This window comes from Colletotrichum fructicola (genome assembly GCF_000319635.2).
Source record: "Colletotrichum fructicola Nara gc5 chromosome Unknown KSG_Nara_v1_contig06, whole genome shotgun sequence".
In the NCBI taxonomy this organism is placed as follows: domain Eukaryota; kingdom Fungi; phylum Ascomycota; class Sordariomycetes; order Glomerellales; family Glomerellaceae; genus Colletotrichum; species Colletotrichum fructicola.
In genome coordinates, this window is record NW_027094056.1 from 3,611,257 (window position 1) to 3,624,292 (window position 13,036).

The 13,036-nt window shown below is 55.1% G+C and overlaps 4 protein-coding genes across 4 annotated transcripts; 2 read left to right on the plus strand and 2 right to left on the minus strand.

Annotated features, from left to right (window-relative positions):
• Window positions 1-65: 65 nt before the first annotated feature.
• Window positions 66-3,512, minus strand: Dagla (Sn1-specific diacylglycerol lipase alpha; the record flags this gene model as incomplete). Its single annotated transcript, XM_032032925.1, has 1 exon — window positions 66-3,512. The coding sequence occupies one exon, from the start codon at window positions 3,510-3,512 to the stop codon at window positions 66-68; it is 3,447 nt and encodes a 1,148-aa protein (XP_031887906.1).
• A 2,813-nt stretch (window positions 3,513-6,325) lies between these two features.
• GNA1 (Glucosamine 6-phosphate N-acetyltransferase) lies at window positions 6,326-7,135 on the plus strand (the record flags this gene model as incomplete). The annotated part of the gene is made up of 3 exons (XM_032032924.1): window positions 6,326-6,606; window positions 6,686-6,915; window positions 7,122-7,135. The coding sequence occupies 3 exons, from the start codon at window positions 6,326-6,328 to the stop codon at window positions 7,133-7,135; spliced, it is 525 nt and encodes a 174-aa protein (XP_031887897.1).
• A 1,252-nt stretch (window positions 7,136-8,387) lies between these two features.
• ayg1 (Heptaketide hydrolyase ayg1) lies at window positions 8,388-10,124 on the plus strand (the record flags this gene model as incomplete). Its single annotated transcript, XM_032032923.1, has 7 exons — window positions 8,388-8,446; window positions 8,537-8,567; window positions 8,691-8,804; window positions 8,853-8,927; window positions 8,976-9,724; window positions 9,778-9,910; window positions 9,960-10,124. 7 exons carry the CDS (start codon window positions 8,388-8,390, stop codon window positions 10,122-10,124), a joined length of 1,326 nt encoding a protein of 441 aa, XP_031887898.1.
• Window positions 10,125-10,312: 188 nt separating this feature from the next.
• kduD-0 (2-dehydro-3-deoxy-D-gluconate 5-dehydrogenase) lies at window positions 10,313-11,162 on the minus strand (the record flags this gene model as incomplete). The annotated part of the gene is made up of 2 exons (XM_032032922.1): window positions 10,313-10,759; window positions 10,827-11,162. The coding sequence occupies 2 exons, from the start codon at window positions 11,160-11,162 to the stop codon at window positions 10,313-10,315; spliced, it is 783 nt and encodes a 260-aa protein (XP_031887899.1).
• Between the last annotated feature and the right edge of the window lie 1,874 nt (window positions 11,163-13,036).

Sequence of the window (13,036 nt, forward strand, 5' to 3'; positions counted from 1 at the left end):
AGAAGAAGACGGGAAAATGAAAGAAACCCGTATGAGATAGGCAGGCCGATAGCCGCTTGGGTTCGTTAGGCTGTCTCAACAACGCCAAAACGCAGCTTATTCAAAGCCTCTTCGTACTTTGCGGGGCTGTGGTCGATCAGCATGCTCGTACCAAATCGCACCTCTCTAAACCTAGACTCAACATTTCGGACGTATTTGAGAACAATTCTTTGAGCCGGCCTGCCTATGTCTTCTTCATCGGACAAAAGAAAAGCGTCCCGCCTCAAGACTCGCGTCGACTCCACTAGGAAGACTTCGCCGGGGGGCAAAAGCTTGAGACTCATCATGTTAGAGCGCAGAGTCGTCAGCGCCGATACACTCCACTTGTCCTCTTCGGCAGAGCTTGAGCGGCTGCTATTTGTGTACCACTTGTCGGCCAGACCGGACTGGAAAGCCTGCCAGATCCGCTGTCTCACCTCGCCCTTTGCCTCGTGGTTGTCGCTCTTGAATGCGAGAGCGACAGCTTGAAAGTCGTGGAGCACACCCAATGACAGAAAGGGAACCAAGTCGCTGCCGTGGACGACACTTGTAACGAGCCCTCTGGTGGCCTTGCGCAGCGATGGCGACATGGTCCCCGGCGGCCCGTATGCATATACATGAATGGGACGACCTGACGGCAAGCACACATGCGTTGTATCGGTTTGCAAGAAGCGGCCATCTCCAAGGAGGCGGCGGTGAGGCTCGGACGATGTGACGAAGCCTGTGCCGGTGGCAGAAGGCTCTGCAAGCATCGTTCCGAGGAGTGCGGTGACTCCGCCGCCGAGTGAATGGCCGCAAAGGACCAACCCGTAGTCACTGAATTCGTCAAGTGCCTCCTTCAGCGTATACAAGACGCGGCCATCGCCACCGTACAGCAAACGCCGGGCAGACGCGTGGATGCCCTTATGAACCTTGTACGACTTGCCCCTCCAGTACAAGTTGTCGTAATCGCACGCCATGTCAGCCAAGACATCTTCAAAGCCAAGTGTGCCACGACATGCCAGTACGACTGCCTTAGACTCATGGTCTAGAGAGATATAGTGCACCAAAGGAACTCCGGTTCCTGTCGAGCCAGTCGTGTCAGAGCCACCTTGGGGATCAACAAATGAAGCAAGCAGAATGCTCGCGGCTTCGGATTCGGTATGGTGGGCAAAAGATCGTATCTCGTGATGGGTGTCATCTAAAGCTCTCAGAATGGGCATCTCTTTAGAGATACCCATGAACTTCAGAAAATTGGATCCATATGATGCTGATGAGAACCGCATATACCGTGTGACGTTGCGAAGGAGATGGAATGCTGGGAAAACTCCATCCACAATGCCAGCCCTTCTCAGGGTGTCGATGGCCTCCGAATCCGTGTAAGCACTCTTTTGGTAGTATGAAGATAAAACCAAAGACGTTTGCGAGCCCGTTGTCGCGATGCTGTATAAACTCGGAGTGTTGACATGGGAGCGAGCTCTACGGGACTTCATGGGGGAAGAGGGCTTCTCATTCATATCCCGTTCTGATCTGGACTTGGGAATGCCATTCTGACCTTGACCATCCCGACGGCCGTAGGCTGGAGAATGCGGCCGGTATCCGTCAAACGTATGAAAAGAATATGTATCTGTTTGCGAGACTACCGAGTCGCGCCGACGCTCGTGCACAGAGATGTAACTAGCCCGTGACGAGCTGCGTGGAACAGGAGAGGGCACGTCGTAGTTGCGGCCACGCGAGTTCGACGCGGCAGTAGGCCCCATCGCTCTGCTTTGAGACGGATGGCTGGTGGGCGCCGGCGTACGCGGGGCCCTTTCTCGGAGAGGGGCTTTCGCTGCTGGCTTCACCTTCCCGGATGAGTGAGAGCTCCCAGGACCTGGCCCGTCCCGGCTGAAAAGATTGGAAATGTTAGAACTTGTGCCCCTTTTCAATGCTTGTCTGATACCGCCCTTCTTCTCGGAAGGTTTTTCAGAAGGCTTGCCAGACGAGGCAGCTTCACTCTTGGCCCTCTTGGGAGTGTATTTGTTATCAGATTGCGACGGGGCAGTCACTTCTTGTCGTGGTTTGACAGGGAGAGGTGCTAGAGGTGCACGTTGCCGCTTCTGGTTGGGAGCGTTCTCCGGGTTCTGTTTCGGAGTGGGAATCTGCGAGGCTCGGTTTGCCGAGGTAGGCGAGGATAGTCCTGGTCCTGCCTTCGTACGTCGGGGAGTAGGATTAGGCGTCACCTCCTGTCCGGGCATAGAGGAAGGGCTCCGTGATGGCAAAGACTTGGGCGGTACCGGTGGCGGCTCCTCGAAATCAAGCTCCCGGCCGTGATCATCAGACTCCTCAGTATCGTCCATGCACTCCACTGACCCAGCAACGTGCTCTGGCTCTTCGAAGCCCCGGTATGTTGTACTTCGTTGCTTGTTCTTGTCCACGCGGTAGACCACGCGATATGTCGGGTTGTCGGTCTGGCGTGCCAGCTCCACCTGGCGCTCGGACGATGGGAGAACTTCGCGCTCGACGACCTCAACTCCTGGAGGGGGTGTGACCATGGGGGGTTCGGGACCAGTGAAGTCGACGGTGATCATTTTTCTCGTCAGAGTCGTGGTGGATATGGACACGCTCGTATCCGACGGCAAGGTTCGCATGATTTGGTTCTTGAGGCGTATTTCCGGGAGATCATCGTCTTCATCTTCACTTGTGTCTTGGCCCCCGTGACGTTCGAGAGCGGCCAGAACATTGGGATTGGACTGGTCGCTGGGCATTGACACCAGGATGTCGGGGCCCTTGCTCTGATAACGACCCTTGTGAACGCCATATAGACTGTTCTCGTGTACATCCACCCGTTCCCCATCGTTCAGCACGACGACGTCCCAAACAATCTCCTCAAAACCCAGACGGCGAGTTTCCTCCTCCAGAAAACGGCGGCATTTGCGTTGCAAGTACGCCAGAGCACACAGGCCCATGACCAGATCGACAACCCCTACTTGTTCGCCCTCGACCCCGGTTGCTGGATTCTGAAACTCGCGACGAATAAGAGTGATGATACTCGCTATGGCACGAGAGGAGTCGGTGGAGCCGAAGAACTGATCGAGAGATGACAGCAGCAGCTGGGATATCTCGGACACAACAGAGAAGGTGGTACCAGTCATCTGAAAGCCGGTAGTGGTCCAGAAGACGATCTGTGACATGGCATGGTGGAGATGCTCTAAGCTTCTTTCCAGAACGGTCTCGGCGTCCTCCCTGGCCAGGTCGCTGTTAGATCTGGTAAGCATATCCCTCCCGGCCCTGCTGAGAATGCCTTCGAGGAGACCGCGCCCTAGCTCCAGACTGGAAAGGGTCGTAAACTTGGCAGCATCAAAGCCATAGGAGCTGAGGAGAGTGCCAACTCGGATGGCAAGACACGTCGAACGGGTAGCCAAGCTAACGGCCTTCGCAAAAGGAGCTGGGAGCACAGTCCGGCCCTGCTGGGACTCGAGAGGAACATGGACCAAGTAGTGGGAGTTTTCGTCTAACTCGTCGTCTGAGTCCATTGTTTGTGGTGTCAATGCCGCTGGCGACGCCAATGCGGATGTGAATGTGGGCGCTGGAGCTCGCATACGGAGGTATGAGCATCGAACGAAGACAGGCAACGGCGTATAGTTTCTGGGTGTCAAGCTGGTTCAGGTTGGAACAGATGTTGCGGACATGTTATGCTTGGCACCCTGCCACAACTCTGGTTAGTTTGAAAGAGTATGTTTCGTTGCGTGGTATCTGATAGACCAAGATGGCGAAGAAAGCGTGGTCAGGAAAACAGAGGTAAAGCAAGAGGGAGCCTTCGCAACGCAGTCAGCCTTGACACAGGCGTCAACCAGGAAGCATAAATAAAAGAAGAATGAGAAGAAGCATAGAAGAAGTGGCAGTAGGGTTTAGATGAGATAATGTGATATGCAGAAAGGGAAGAGGCAGGTCGGCGGACAGTGGCAACATGCGAGCGAACGCAAGTGTGCAGACGGGCGGGAGAAGAGAGCAGAGCAAAACTAAGTAATGTGCTTGGGAGAACCAGCAGGCCCAAATAGGCAAAGCAGGAAACAAGAGTCGAGTACATACGTGAGTACCTAGCCCAGCGCACAGGACCGCGGGGGCGTAGAACAAGGTCGGACGGCGGCACTGGGAGGGGAGGAGATGGGAGGGCAGGGCAGGGTAGCACGGTAGGTAGGTAAGGTATGTAGGTATTGGTAATACCTATTGCGAGAAGGAAAGGGAGCCCTTGTGGGCGTGGAGGAGGCAAGGAAGGGACCCTGTCCGGTATGTTTTGGCGTAGGTACCTTCCTTGGGAGAGACGGGGAGTCGGAGCAAAATGTGTTGACCTGGGCTGCGCGGATCAGCGCGCGTCCCCGATCGCTGGGTTGACGTGTTGAGCCGCTGCCGCGCCAGGGCTCCAATAGGAGCAGGTGGGACGTTAGGTTGGGTGTGGCAGCATGTGACTGCATTTTGTGGGGGATGTTCATGCGCAAGGACGGCGGCGAAGACAGAGACGGCGCTGGGGACGGCGGCCATTGGGGCTTCCCACTGTTTGAACTTGCGAAATGGAGGGGGAGAGGAGGCAGTTGTGAGGGGAGGGGAGGGCATTACTTTAGCGTAGCGTGATGGATGGGGTTGGGATACCTTACCTACTATGCACCTACTATGGTACAGGATGGGATGAGATGGGATGGGACGGCGGCGGCGGCCTCGAGTTCGTTCGTGATGGATTCGCCCAGCCCCAAGAGGCTCGCCGACCAACGCTAGCACACCCTAGGCAAGCCTGGCGGAAGCATCTCGATTAAGGGGACGGCCGTGACCATGGCATGGCACAAAGCCTCGATAACGTTAATGGCAAAGTACAAGCCGTTGTAAGGTACAGTACCTTAGCTGTGCTTCTTTGATACCTAAGGTACCTAAGGTACCATACCATAGATGGACGTCCAAGCCCGAGTTGACCTATTCTTTCTGCAGGCAGGGTGTTGGGTGCCTTGCAGAACGTCCGTCTGCCTCCGGATACCTATCGGGGCCACATGTAAGCTGGCCCGAGGCGGTGCCTTACTTGGAACCCGAGGCGAGGTTTCTCACCAGACTGTGTGTGGCTGCCATCCAAACACTCCTACCTTGGACGCTAGAAAACAAGCTGAAACTGTGGCATTCATCGTCATTCCCCAGCCCATCCGGATCACCATGTTTTGTTTCCTGTAGTGCGGTGCAGTTCCTGTTTGTGGCTGGCCATTCTTCTCCCCATCCTTGCATCATCTGTGCGGCTCATCCAACCATTATTGCAGTACCTGCCTTGATGCTCTCCAGCATGCGTTCCTCCACGTTGTGTACCTATATAAGTGGGTAAGTGCCTAAACGCTAGGCCTGATTATTTCTCTGCCTTCATGTGAATCTGTCATCCTTTTCTCGAAGGCCCTCTTATCTTCAAATACCTTGCTGTCCACGACGAGCCGGGAACGGTGCTATGAATAGATGCGCGCAGGCTAAGCCGCCAGATCATCCCGTCCAGTGAGGGTTGGGGGCAAGGGGGGGGGCCCATCAGCACTGATGGGCCCCCCTTTTCCATGGATTGCTTTGTGCTGCTCTACGGATATTCTAGTACTCGTACCTTTGGTGGAAATAAGCTGCAGCTGCTGCAGCTGATTGTATGCCATGGCACTCGACAGCCAATGAGGTGCCACAAATTGCCGGCCTGCAAAGGCGGAGGATGGCAGACATCTGCAGTCGGCTTTGGTGGTAAGGGGCGCAGTTGACCATCTCAGGACCCGGCAAAGCGAGCTGCGAGGCACCTAGGCACCTAGAGGTACGGATTCAGGCTCCCGTCACACCTCCCCGCCAGCTTGGAAGCTCAGCACAGCTCTGCTCAGCTCAGCACGACACAGCACAGCACCAGGGTTCAATCCAGTCCCCGTATTTGTACCTTACCCAAGGTACGGTTACGTTACCGTACCTGACCAGGTTGCCTGAGATCTGCGATCCAATGTGGATGTCGCCCAGTCCGGCGGAGAGGGGACTAAGTCTGCAAACATCGCGTCAATAAACCACAACATCTCCCCCCTTCTCGCTTCTTTCGCCTTCTACTTTCCTCCCATCCTCTTTTACAGCCCCTCCATCGCGTGGCCTTCACCGCTTCGCTGTCTTTCTCCCTCGCTGACCCAACAACGTCTGCTTCTCGACTCTGTTCCTCCCCCCAACGAAATTCGTCACCGCTTCACTCGTCTTCCACCAAGCCCTCAACTTGCGCAGCATAACTTCGATTTCGATCCAACCCGATCACTGCCCCCCTGCTATCGAGGCCGAGTCTCCGGAGGTTGCAACGCGCAGAAGCTCCTTCACAATGGCTGAAACGGGCCTCTTCTCCGATAACCTCATCTCTCCCGCTGTTGCCTCTGCGCTGCCCGAAGGCTACGTAGTTCGCGCTCTTCGCCTCTCCGACTACAATGCTGGCTTTCTCGACTGCCTCCGCGTCCTGACCACCGTCGGTGAGATCAGCGAGTCCCAATTCGCCGAGCACTACAACTGGCTATCCAAAAGCGACGGTTACTACATCCTCGTCATTGAAGACACAAGCAGGAAAGCCGTTGTTGGAACCGGTGCCTTGATTGTCGAGCGCAAGTTGTGAGTTGTAGCCGCCGCCTCGCAGCTCCGCGCTTGCCGCAGAAGATGATTGCTGACCGCACATTTCCCCTCCGCGTAGCATTCACAGCCTGGGTCTGGTTGGCCACATCGAGGACATTGCCGTGGCAAAGGACCAGCAAGGGAAGAAGCTTGGTCTGCGTATCATCCAGGCCCTTGATTTCATAGCCGAAAAGGTGGGCTGCTACAAGAGTATTCTCGATTGCAGCGAAGCAAACGAAGGCTTCTATGTCAAGTGTGGGTTCAGGAGAGCCGGCCTGGAGATGGCCCACTACTACGAGGGAGACAAGAGTAAGGCCCAGTAGCCTGCCACTTTCCTATTCATGACTCCGATCGCCGACACTGGGGTGTCATGTTGCGTCGTTCCCCGCCGTGCAGTCTCTTCGCTGGGATCGAATCAACTTGACGCGCCTTGTCAGTGCAGCCCGGCTCATTACCCCGTTGTGCCAAGGCGAACTCGGATTGCATCGGTGACTGCTGATGATGGGTTCCCGCAGGACTGAAGCTCTAGATCATGCGAGCACCGAAGTGCACCGAACTTGCTTCGGTGGATGACGAGATCGACAAGTAAGAGCGACAGAGACATGGGAACGATAGATGCTCGCTCACGGATCATGCCTTCCTTAGCCTCGTGTGTTTACCTAATACTACTATTAGTTGCAATCCCTTGGCTGCAGCGCAATGATCAAAACAAGGTAAACCGCACATCAGCTGGTCCCGACCGCGCTACCTCAAGCGCTTCTAGCCCGTCCGTTCCTACCTTCGGATGACTGCCACACTGCCTCACTGCCTCACTGTGACTCTATGTGAGGAACCAACATGGCTGCTCGCAATGAGTGGCTGGTCAGCCCGTCGTAATACGCAATCAGCCAGACCGCTGCTGAGTACTGGCTGCCTCAGACAGGATTGGTCCTACCGTCGCCAAGGATGAGGTTGCCTACCCACGCACCAAGACCACCTTCAGGGTCTAGCCGTTGTGTCTGTCTGTCGCAGCTGGTCGGGGCGTCCACCATCGCGTCTTGGTCGAAGAGCACTGTGCCCCGCGTTTCACTTGCCATGAGTCGGATCAGACTCACCAGAAATGCCATGTACAAACAGGAAGGCACACCAGCGTCGCGCAGACAGCGTGTTGAACATGGTTCACTCGGCACCTTAACTGCGCTTGCTTTTTTCTTTCCTTCGTGTGTTGTGGTTTGAGAACATTGACTCAAAGTTCATTCGAGGACAGTGAGATCCAAAGACACAAGGACAAAGGAGGGTCCGGATCCGGCTGAGAAACACAATGCACCAGTCCGGGGGATCTCCGTCATCAACCCAGTTTTCCCGCTTCCTTCGGAGCTCCCGTGCTTTTGTCCACCACCTTGGACGCCTGAAGAATCTGACGTACCATACCTGACACTTCTGGGCTTGCACAATTGTCAGAGTCAAGACCTGAAGCGCCTCACAGATCTTCACATGCGTGGCCAAAGCGCTGTCCGTCGCAGATGAGCTGACGGAACCCATCCTGATCGATGCGCCGCCCGTCCCGTTCGTATAAGACGTGCGCCGGTCTCCATGTCCCCTTTATTGGTCTCACGATCGGACAACGGATATCCCCAACTACAACAGTCCGAGAAGCCACTACCGAAGTATATCAAGCCTGCAAGTCCACCCCTTAAAACTCCGAGCGCATTTTCATTGGATCCCGAAAAGGCGACTGCGGATCGAACGTTTTCCTACTTAAATTAGCTCTTTGCGCCCGTCTTTCTGGTCTGGTTTTCGTCATGATTGAAGACTTGCATTGTGCCATTGCTCGCGTGCGAATTGCTTCACTACAGTCAGAGTAAGTCTTCTGTATATCCAACGCCGGCAATCGACCCCGGCTACTGACAGGCATGGCCGGCCCACTGATGTTGTAACTCACGAATTATAGAGTCATTAATAAATCGGCCAGTCGCGAGGTCGTACGTCGAAGAAGCAACAAAGTGAAACCCATCTTCATCGCCAAGGGTCGACCACCACTTTTCACGAAGCAAAGAACCGTCCGCGTAATATCTTGAAAGTAATCCAACATGTCGCCGCACAAGCTTCCTGAGATGGATGGTAAGCGGCAATGGGTGATGGGCACTGAAGCCTTCGAGCGCAAGATGCCTCACCACCAGGGAATTAAGGCTCTCTGGGAAACCAAATGGAAGTTTCCGGTACGCTCCCGTGGCAAATCGTCACAAATTTTCCGTTGACCATCATAGTGCACCAAGAGCGTCTACCCTTTCCATGACGGGCAGTATGAGGACTTTGAGCCTATTTTCGAGCACTTGATCAAGGTATGTTTACTAGATATCGTGACATTCAAATTGTGACGGAGATTTTAGGAAAACATCAATGACGGAACTTCTACTGCATACACTGAGGCCTTCTTTCCGATCGCAGAGGCTCTGACAGCCAAAGGCGACAGGGCGGCGGCTGCAGGCAAGAAAGACGAAGCCAACGACCTGTACCTCCGAGCATGCACCGTGTACCGCATAGCGCGGTTCCCATACATCACGGCGTACCCTGAAGTCAGCTGCCCAGTCAAGTGGAAGGCGTGGGAGGCTCAGAAAGAGGTTTACATGAAGGCGGCCCAGCCATGGGATTGCCCCATCATTGATATCTCCATTCCGCACAAGCATGCCAAGGGTGGTGACCGAAAGTCCATTCCGTCCTACGTCAGAGTTCCTCACGGCGCCTCCAAGAGCAATCCTAGCCCAGTCGTCATTCTGATGACTGGTCTTGACGGCTACCGTCCTGACAATACGGTTCGCTCAAATGAATTCCTCGCGCGCGGCTGGGGAAGCGTGATTGTCGAGATCCCCGGAACCGCCGACTGCCCCGCTGACTCCGCCGATCCGGAGAGTCCTGACCGTTTGTGGAGCAGCGTCCTAGACTGGATGGCTGCCGATGGCCGCTTCAACATGGACAGGGTCCTGGTTTGGGGCCTTAGCTCCGGCGGGTACTACGCCATTCGCATCGCGCACACTCACAAGGACCGCCTGATCGGATCGATTGCGCAAGGGGCCGGTTGCCATTATTTCTTCGACCAGGAATGGTTGGAGAAGGCTGACGGACACGAATACCCGTTCTTGTGAGTGGACAGACGTATCAAACATTGCGAATGTTGAGACTGACGAGGCATAGGTTAACTCCGGCGATGGCCATGAAACATGGCTATAAGACGGTTGCTGAATACAAGGCGGGTGTGCAAAAGAAGTTCTCTTTGCTCGAGACCGGGATTATCGATAAGCCGTCCACCCGTTTGTTGTTGATCAATGTACGTCCACACACCTTGCCGGAGAGATCTCTTTGACTAACAAAATCAGGGTACACTTGACGGCTTGATGCCTATTGAAGATTCGATGATGCTATTTGAGTACGGTACGCCTAAGGAGGCCAGGTTCTTCTCGGGAGCCTTGCACATGGGATACCCCATGGCCAATGCATCCGTGTATCCTTGGATGGAGAGCGTCATGGACAGCAAGATGTAAATACGGCTACTGCACCGGTGGCTGCAACAAGAACACTCAATTTTATGCGGGCACACCAGAAACTTGTCGTCAGCGAGAACGGTGATCATAAGCGAAAGTGAACGGAGTGTTTTCTGGATGTTTTTCCTTCTTTCCCTTTCTTCAACCACCTTTAATTAAAGTCTTGTTTTCGTGCAGTGGCCGCACGCTTATCGGCCCATCCAGCCACCGTCAACGACCAAGACGTGGCCGCTCACGTAACCGCTGGCCCTGCTGGAAAGGTAGACTGAAGTGCCCTTGAAGTCATCAGGCGTGCCCCAGCGACCAGCGGGGATTCTCGCACTGATGCTGGCCAGTCTCTCCTTGTCATTGAGCAGGGCCGTGTTCATCTCGGTCTCGATGTAACCGGGCGCGATGGCATTGACTGTGATACCCTTGGAGGTCCACTCGTTGGCGAAGCTCTTGGTCAGCTGGGCAACAGCGCCCTTGGAGGCGGCGTAAGCCGGGACAGTGAAGCCGCCCTGGAAAGAAAGCAGGGAGGCGTAGTTGATTACACTGCCTTTGCGGCCGGTAACGGGTGAAGGCTCGAGAGTGAGCATGTGGGCGCCGACGTCGCGGGTCAGGGTAAAGACGGAGTTGAGGTTTACTTGGATAACCTGCGTTGGCGGGCTCCATTAGCTTCCAGACATGCGCCGAGGCGATTGCTTCGCTCAATTGACTTACGGCATTGAAATCATCATCAGGAAACTTCTCGCACGGATGGCGCTTCTGGATGCCGGCGCAGTTGACGAGGATTCGAATCTGGTGGCCGTCCTTGAGAACTTTGGGTACGAGAGCAGCAACGCTCTGTTGTGAGCTGAGATCTGCCGTGTAGATCTGAGCCTTTCGGCCTAGCTTCAGAATTGAGTCTCTGGTGGAGGTGTTAGACTCGTCGCGCTGAACGAGAAGAACGTCTGCTCCGGCCTCGGCGAGACCAATGGCGACGGCGGCACCAATGCCCCGAGTGCCTCCAGTGACGAGGGCGGTGTGGCCCTCAAGGGAGAAGAATGGCGAGGCCATGGTGTAGATTACGATGTAGGCGTTCTGCGGATATCACGAAAATCTTGGGTGGGAAGGGGGGGAAATTGTGCTGAGAGCGTGTCCAACGAGGGGTATTTGAGTGAAGAGAGGCTTTACGCAGCACACTCAGCTAGCTTGGGGTGGGGGGATGAAGAAGATGAATGCGACTTTATTGGACGAAGGGGCGGCGTCGTGTAGGTAGGCAGCAGGGTCAATGGTCTTCGGGCAAGTTAATTCAGACAGTAACTGATGGGGATTCACAGTGGAAGCTTGGATGAGCTTGTGACGATGGCCGCGAGGTGCCCCTCACGGGCCATGCTTGGACGGAAGAAAGGTTACTCGCCTGTGCCGGGGTGGTTAACGGATTCAAGCGACGTTTATTTCTAGAAGGAGCTGAAGGCGACGGATTAGCTCGGTGAATGGCTGAGACGGCTAGAGATGGTCATAACCCGCGGAATGGGTCATGATTCAACCACACGGCATGAAACATGTACACTGTACATGAGCAGCTTGCGACAGCAAACATTGAAGTCAAGACTACAACAGTCGTTACCCCTCAGCTGCGGGGATCCGCGACAGCAGGGGTCGTCTCCAACCACGTCGCCCTGTGACGTCGTTTGGTTTGGACAATGCGCTTGCAGTTTTTCTTGTCGTCGACATTTGTTTACTGTGGGAATGTCTCATGAGCACGCGGCATAGTGAACGAGTCGGGGTAATTGTCAGAGCTGGGTTGCTCCTGATACCAAAGATTGTGCGAAGCCCCGCGAACACCATCACACGGCTCGATTGACTCGGCTCTGGTTAGGTGGGAATTGTTTTTTCTTTTCCCCAGGGCAGGTGCATGGCTCTCCGGCCCCCCACGTAAGGATGTGACGGGCTGCCCGGTCTGCTCCCCGCATATCGGAGCTTCAGAGCGGGGGAAACACAAGAAACCGTCAACGGCAACTGTCGGTCATGGTCCGTTACAATCTTTTGTGCTTTTCAGCAAAGCCAACAGAAGCCGAGTCTTGTGCGAATCACCGGCGGTCTAATTCTTGTCAGCATCAATCCAAGACGCGACGAGCTCTGGGCTGCCCTGAAGCAGGCAATGGAACGCAACATGGAAGGCATGTACACTGACCTGGCGCAAAGCTTTAGGACATAATTGCCCTCTTGGGTCTTCGCGGCCATTTTCTCCAGCTCAAGCGTCGCCTCGAACGCCGCTACCTGAGGGTACGCAGTATCCGTAGACCCTCATGTTTCGGCGGGCATTGCCTGGAATGGATGGGGGTCAGTTCTCCACGAGCACTTACCCCTCCCCCTCTTCTTCCCCTCCACTAGGTCCCGACTCCCAGCACAAAGGTACCTACTTACTGCAAAGTAAGGCAAGGTCAGGTATTCACGATGGCTTCCTCGTCTTCGCTGCCGGACAGAATGCCGAGCCAATGACCACACCTACCTAGCCCAGTGTTCGACTGGCCTTGACCAAGTTCCACGTCTCCACCACTCCACACAAACTGGGTTTATGACTGCGGTGTGTCTGCGTCTCTGCTCTCCCCAACACTCGTTGCCCACTCGTACCCAGTACTTGTGCCTGTCGCCGTACTCCCCACGTCCGAGGGGCTAGTGTAGTGTCGTGGTCGACGCTGTGTCTGAGAAGTTGGGGAGCGATTCGGCGGCAGTTCTTGTACTCGAGCTTCAGACACAACTCGGCCTTGGAATCCCGTAACCCTCGGCCTTGCTCCCCCACTGACAAGTGAATTGCCTCCTCAGCTTCTCGACACGAACCCGCATTTCCGACCTGCATCGCTCCGCTCGTCGCGTCCGCCTCCAATCGCCCCCTAGCGTCGTGCCCTTCTTTTCAATCGTGTTATCCGATCCGTCGACATCGGATC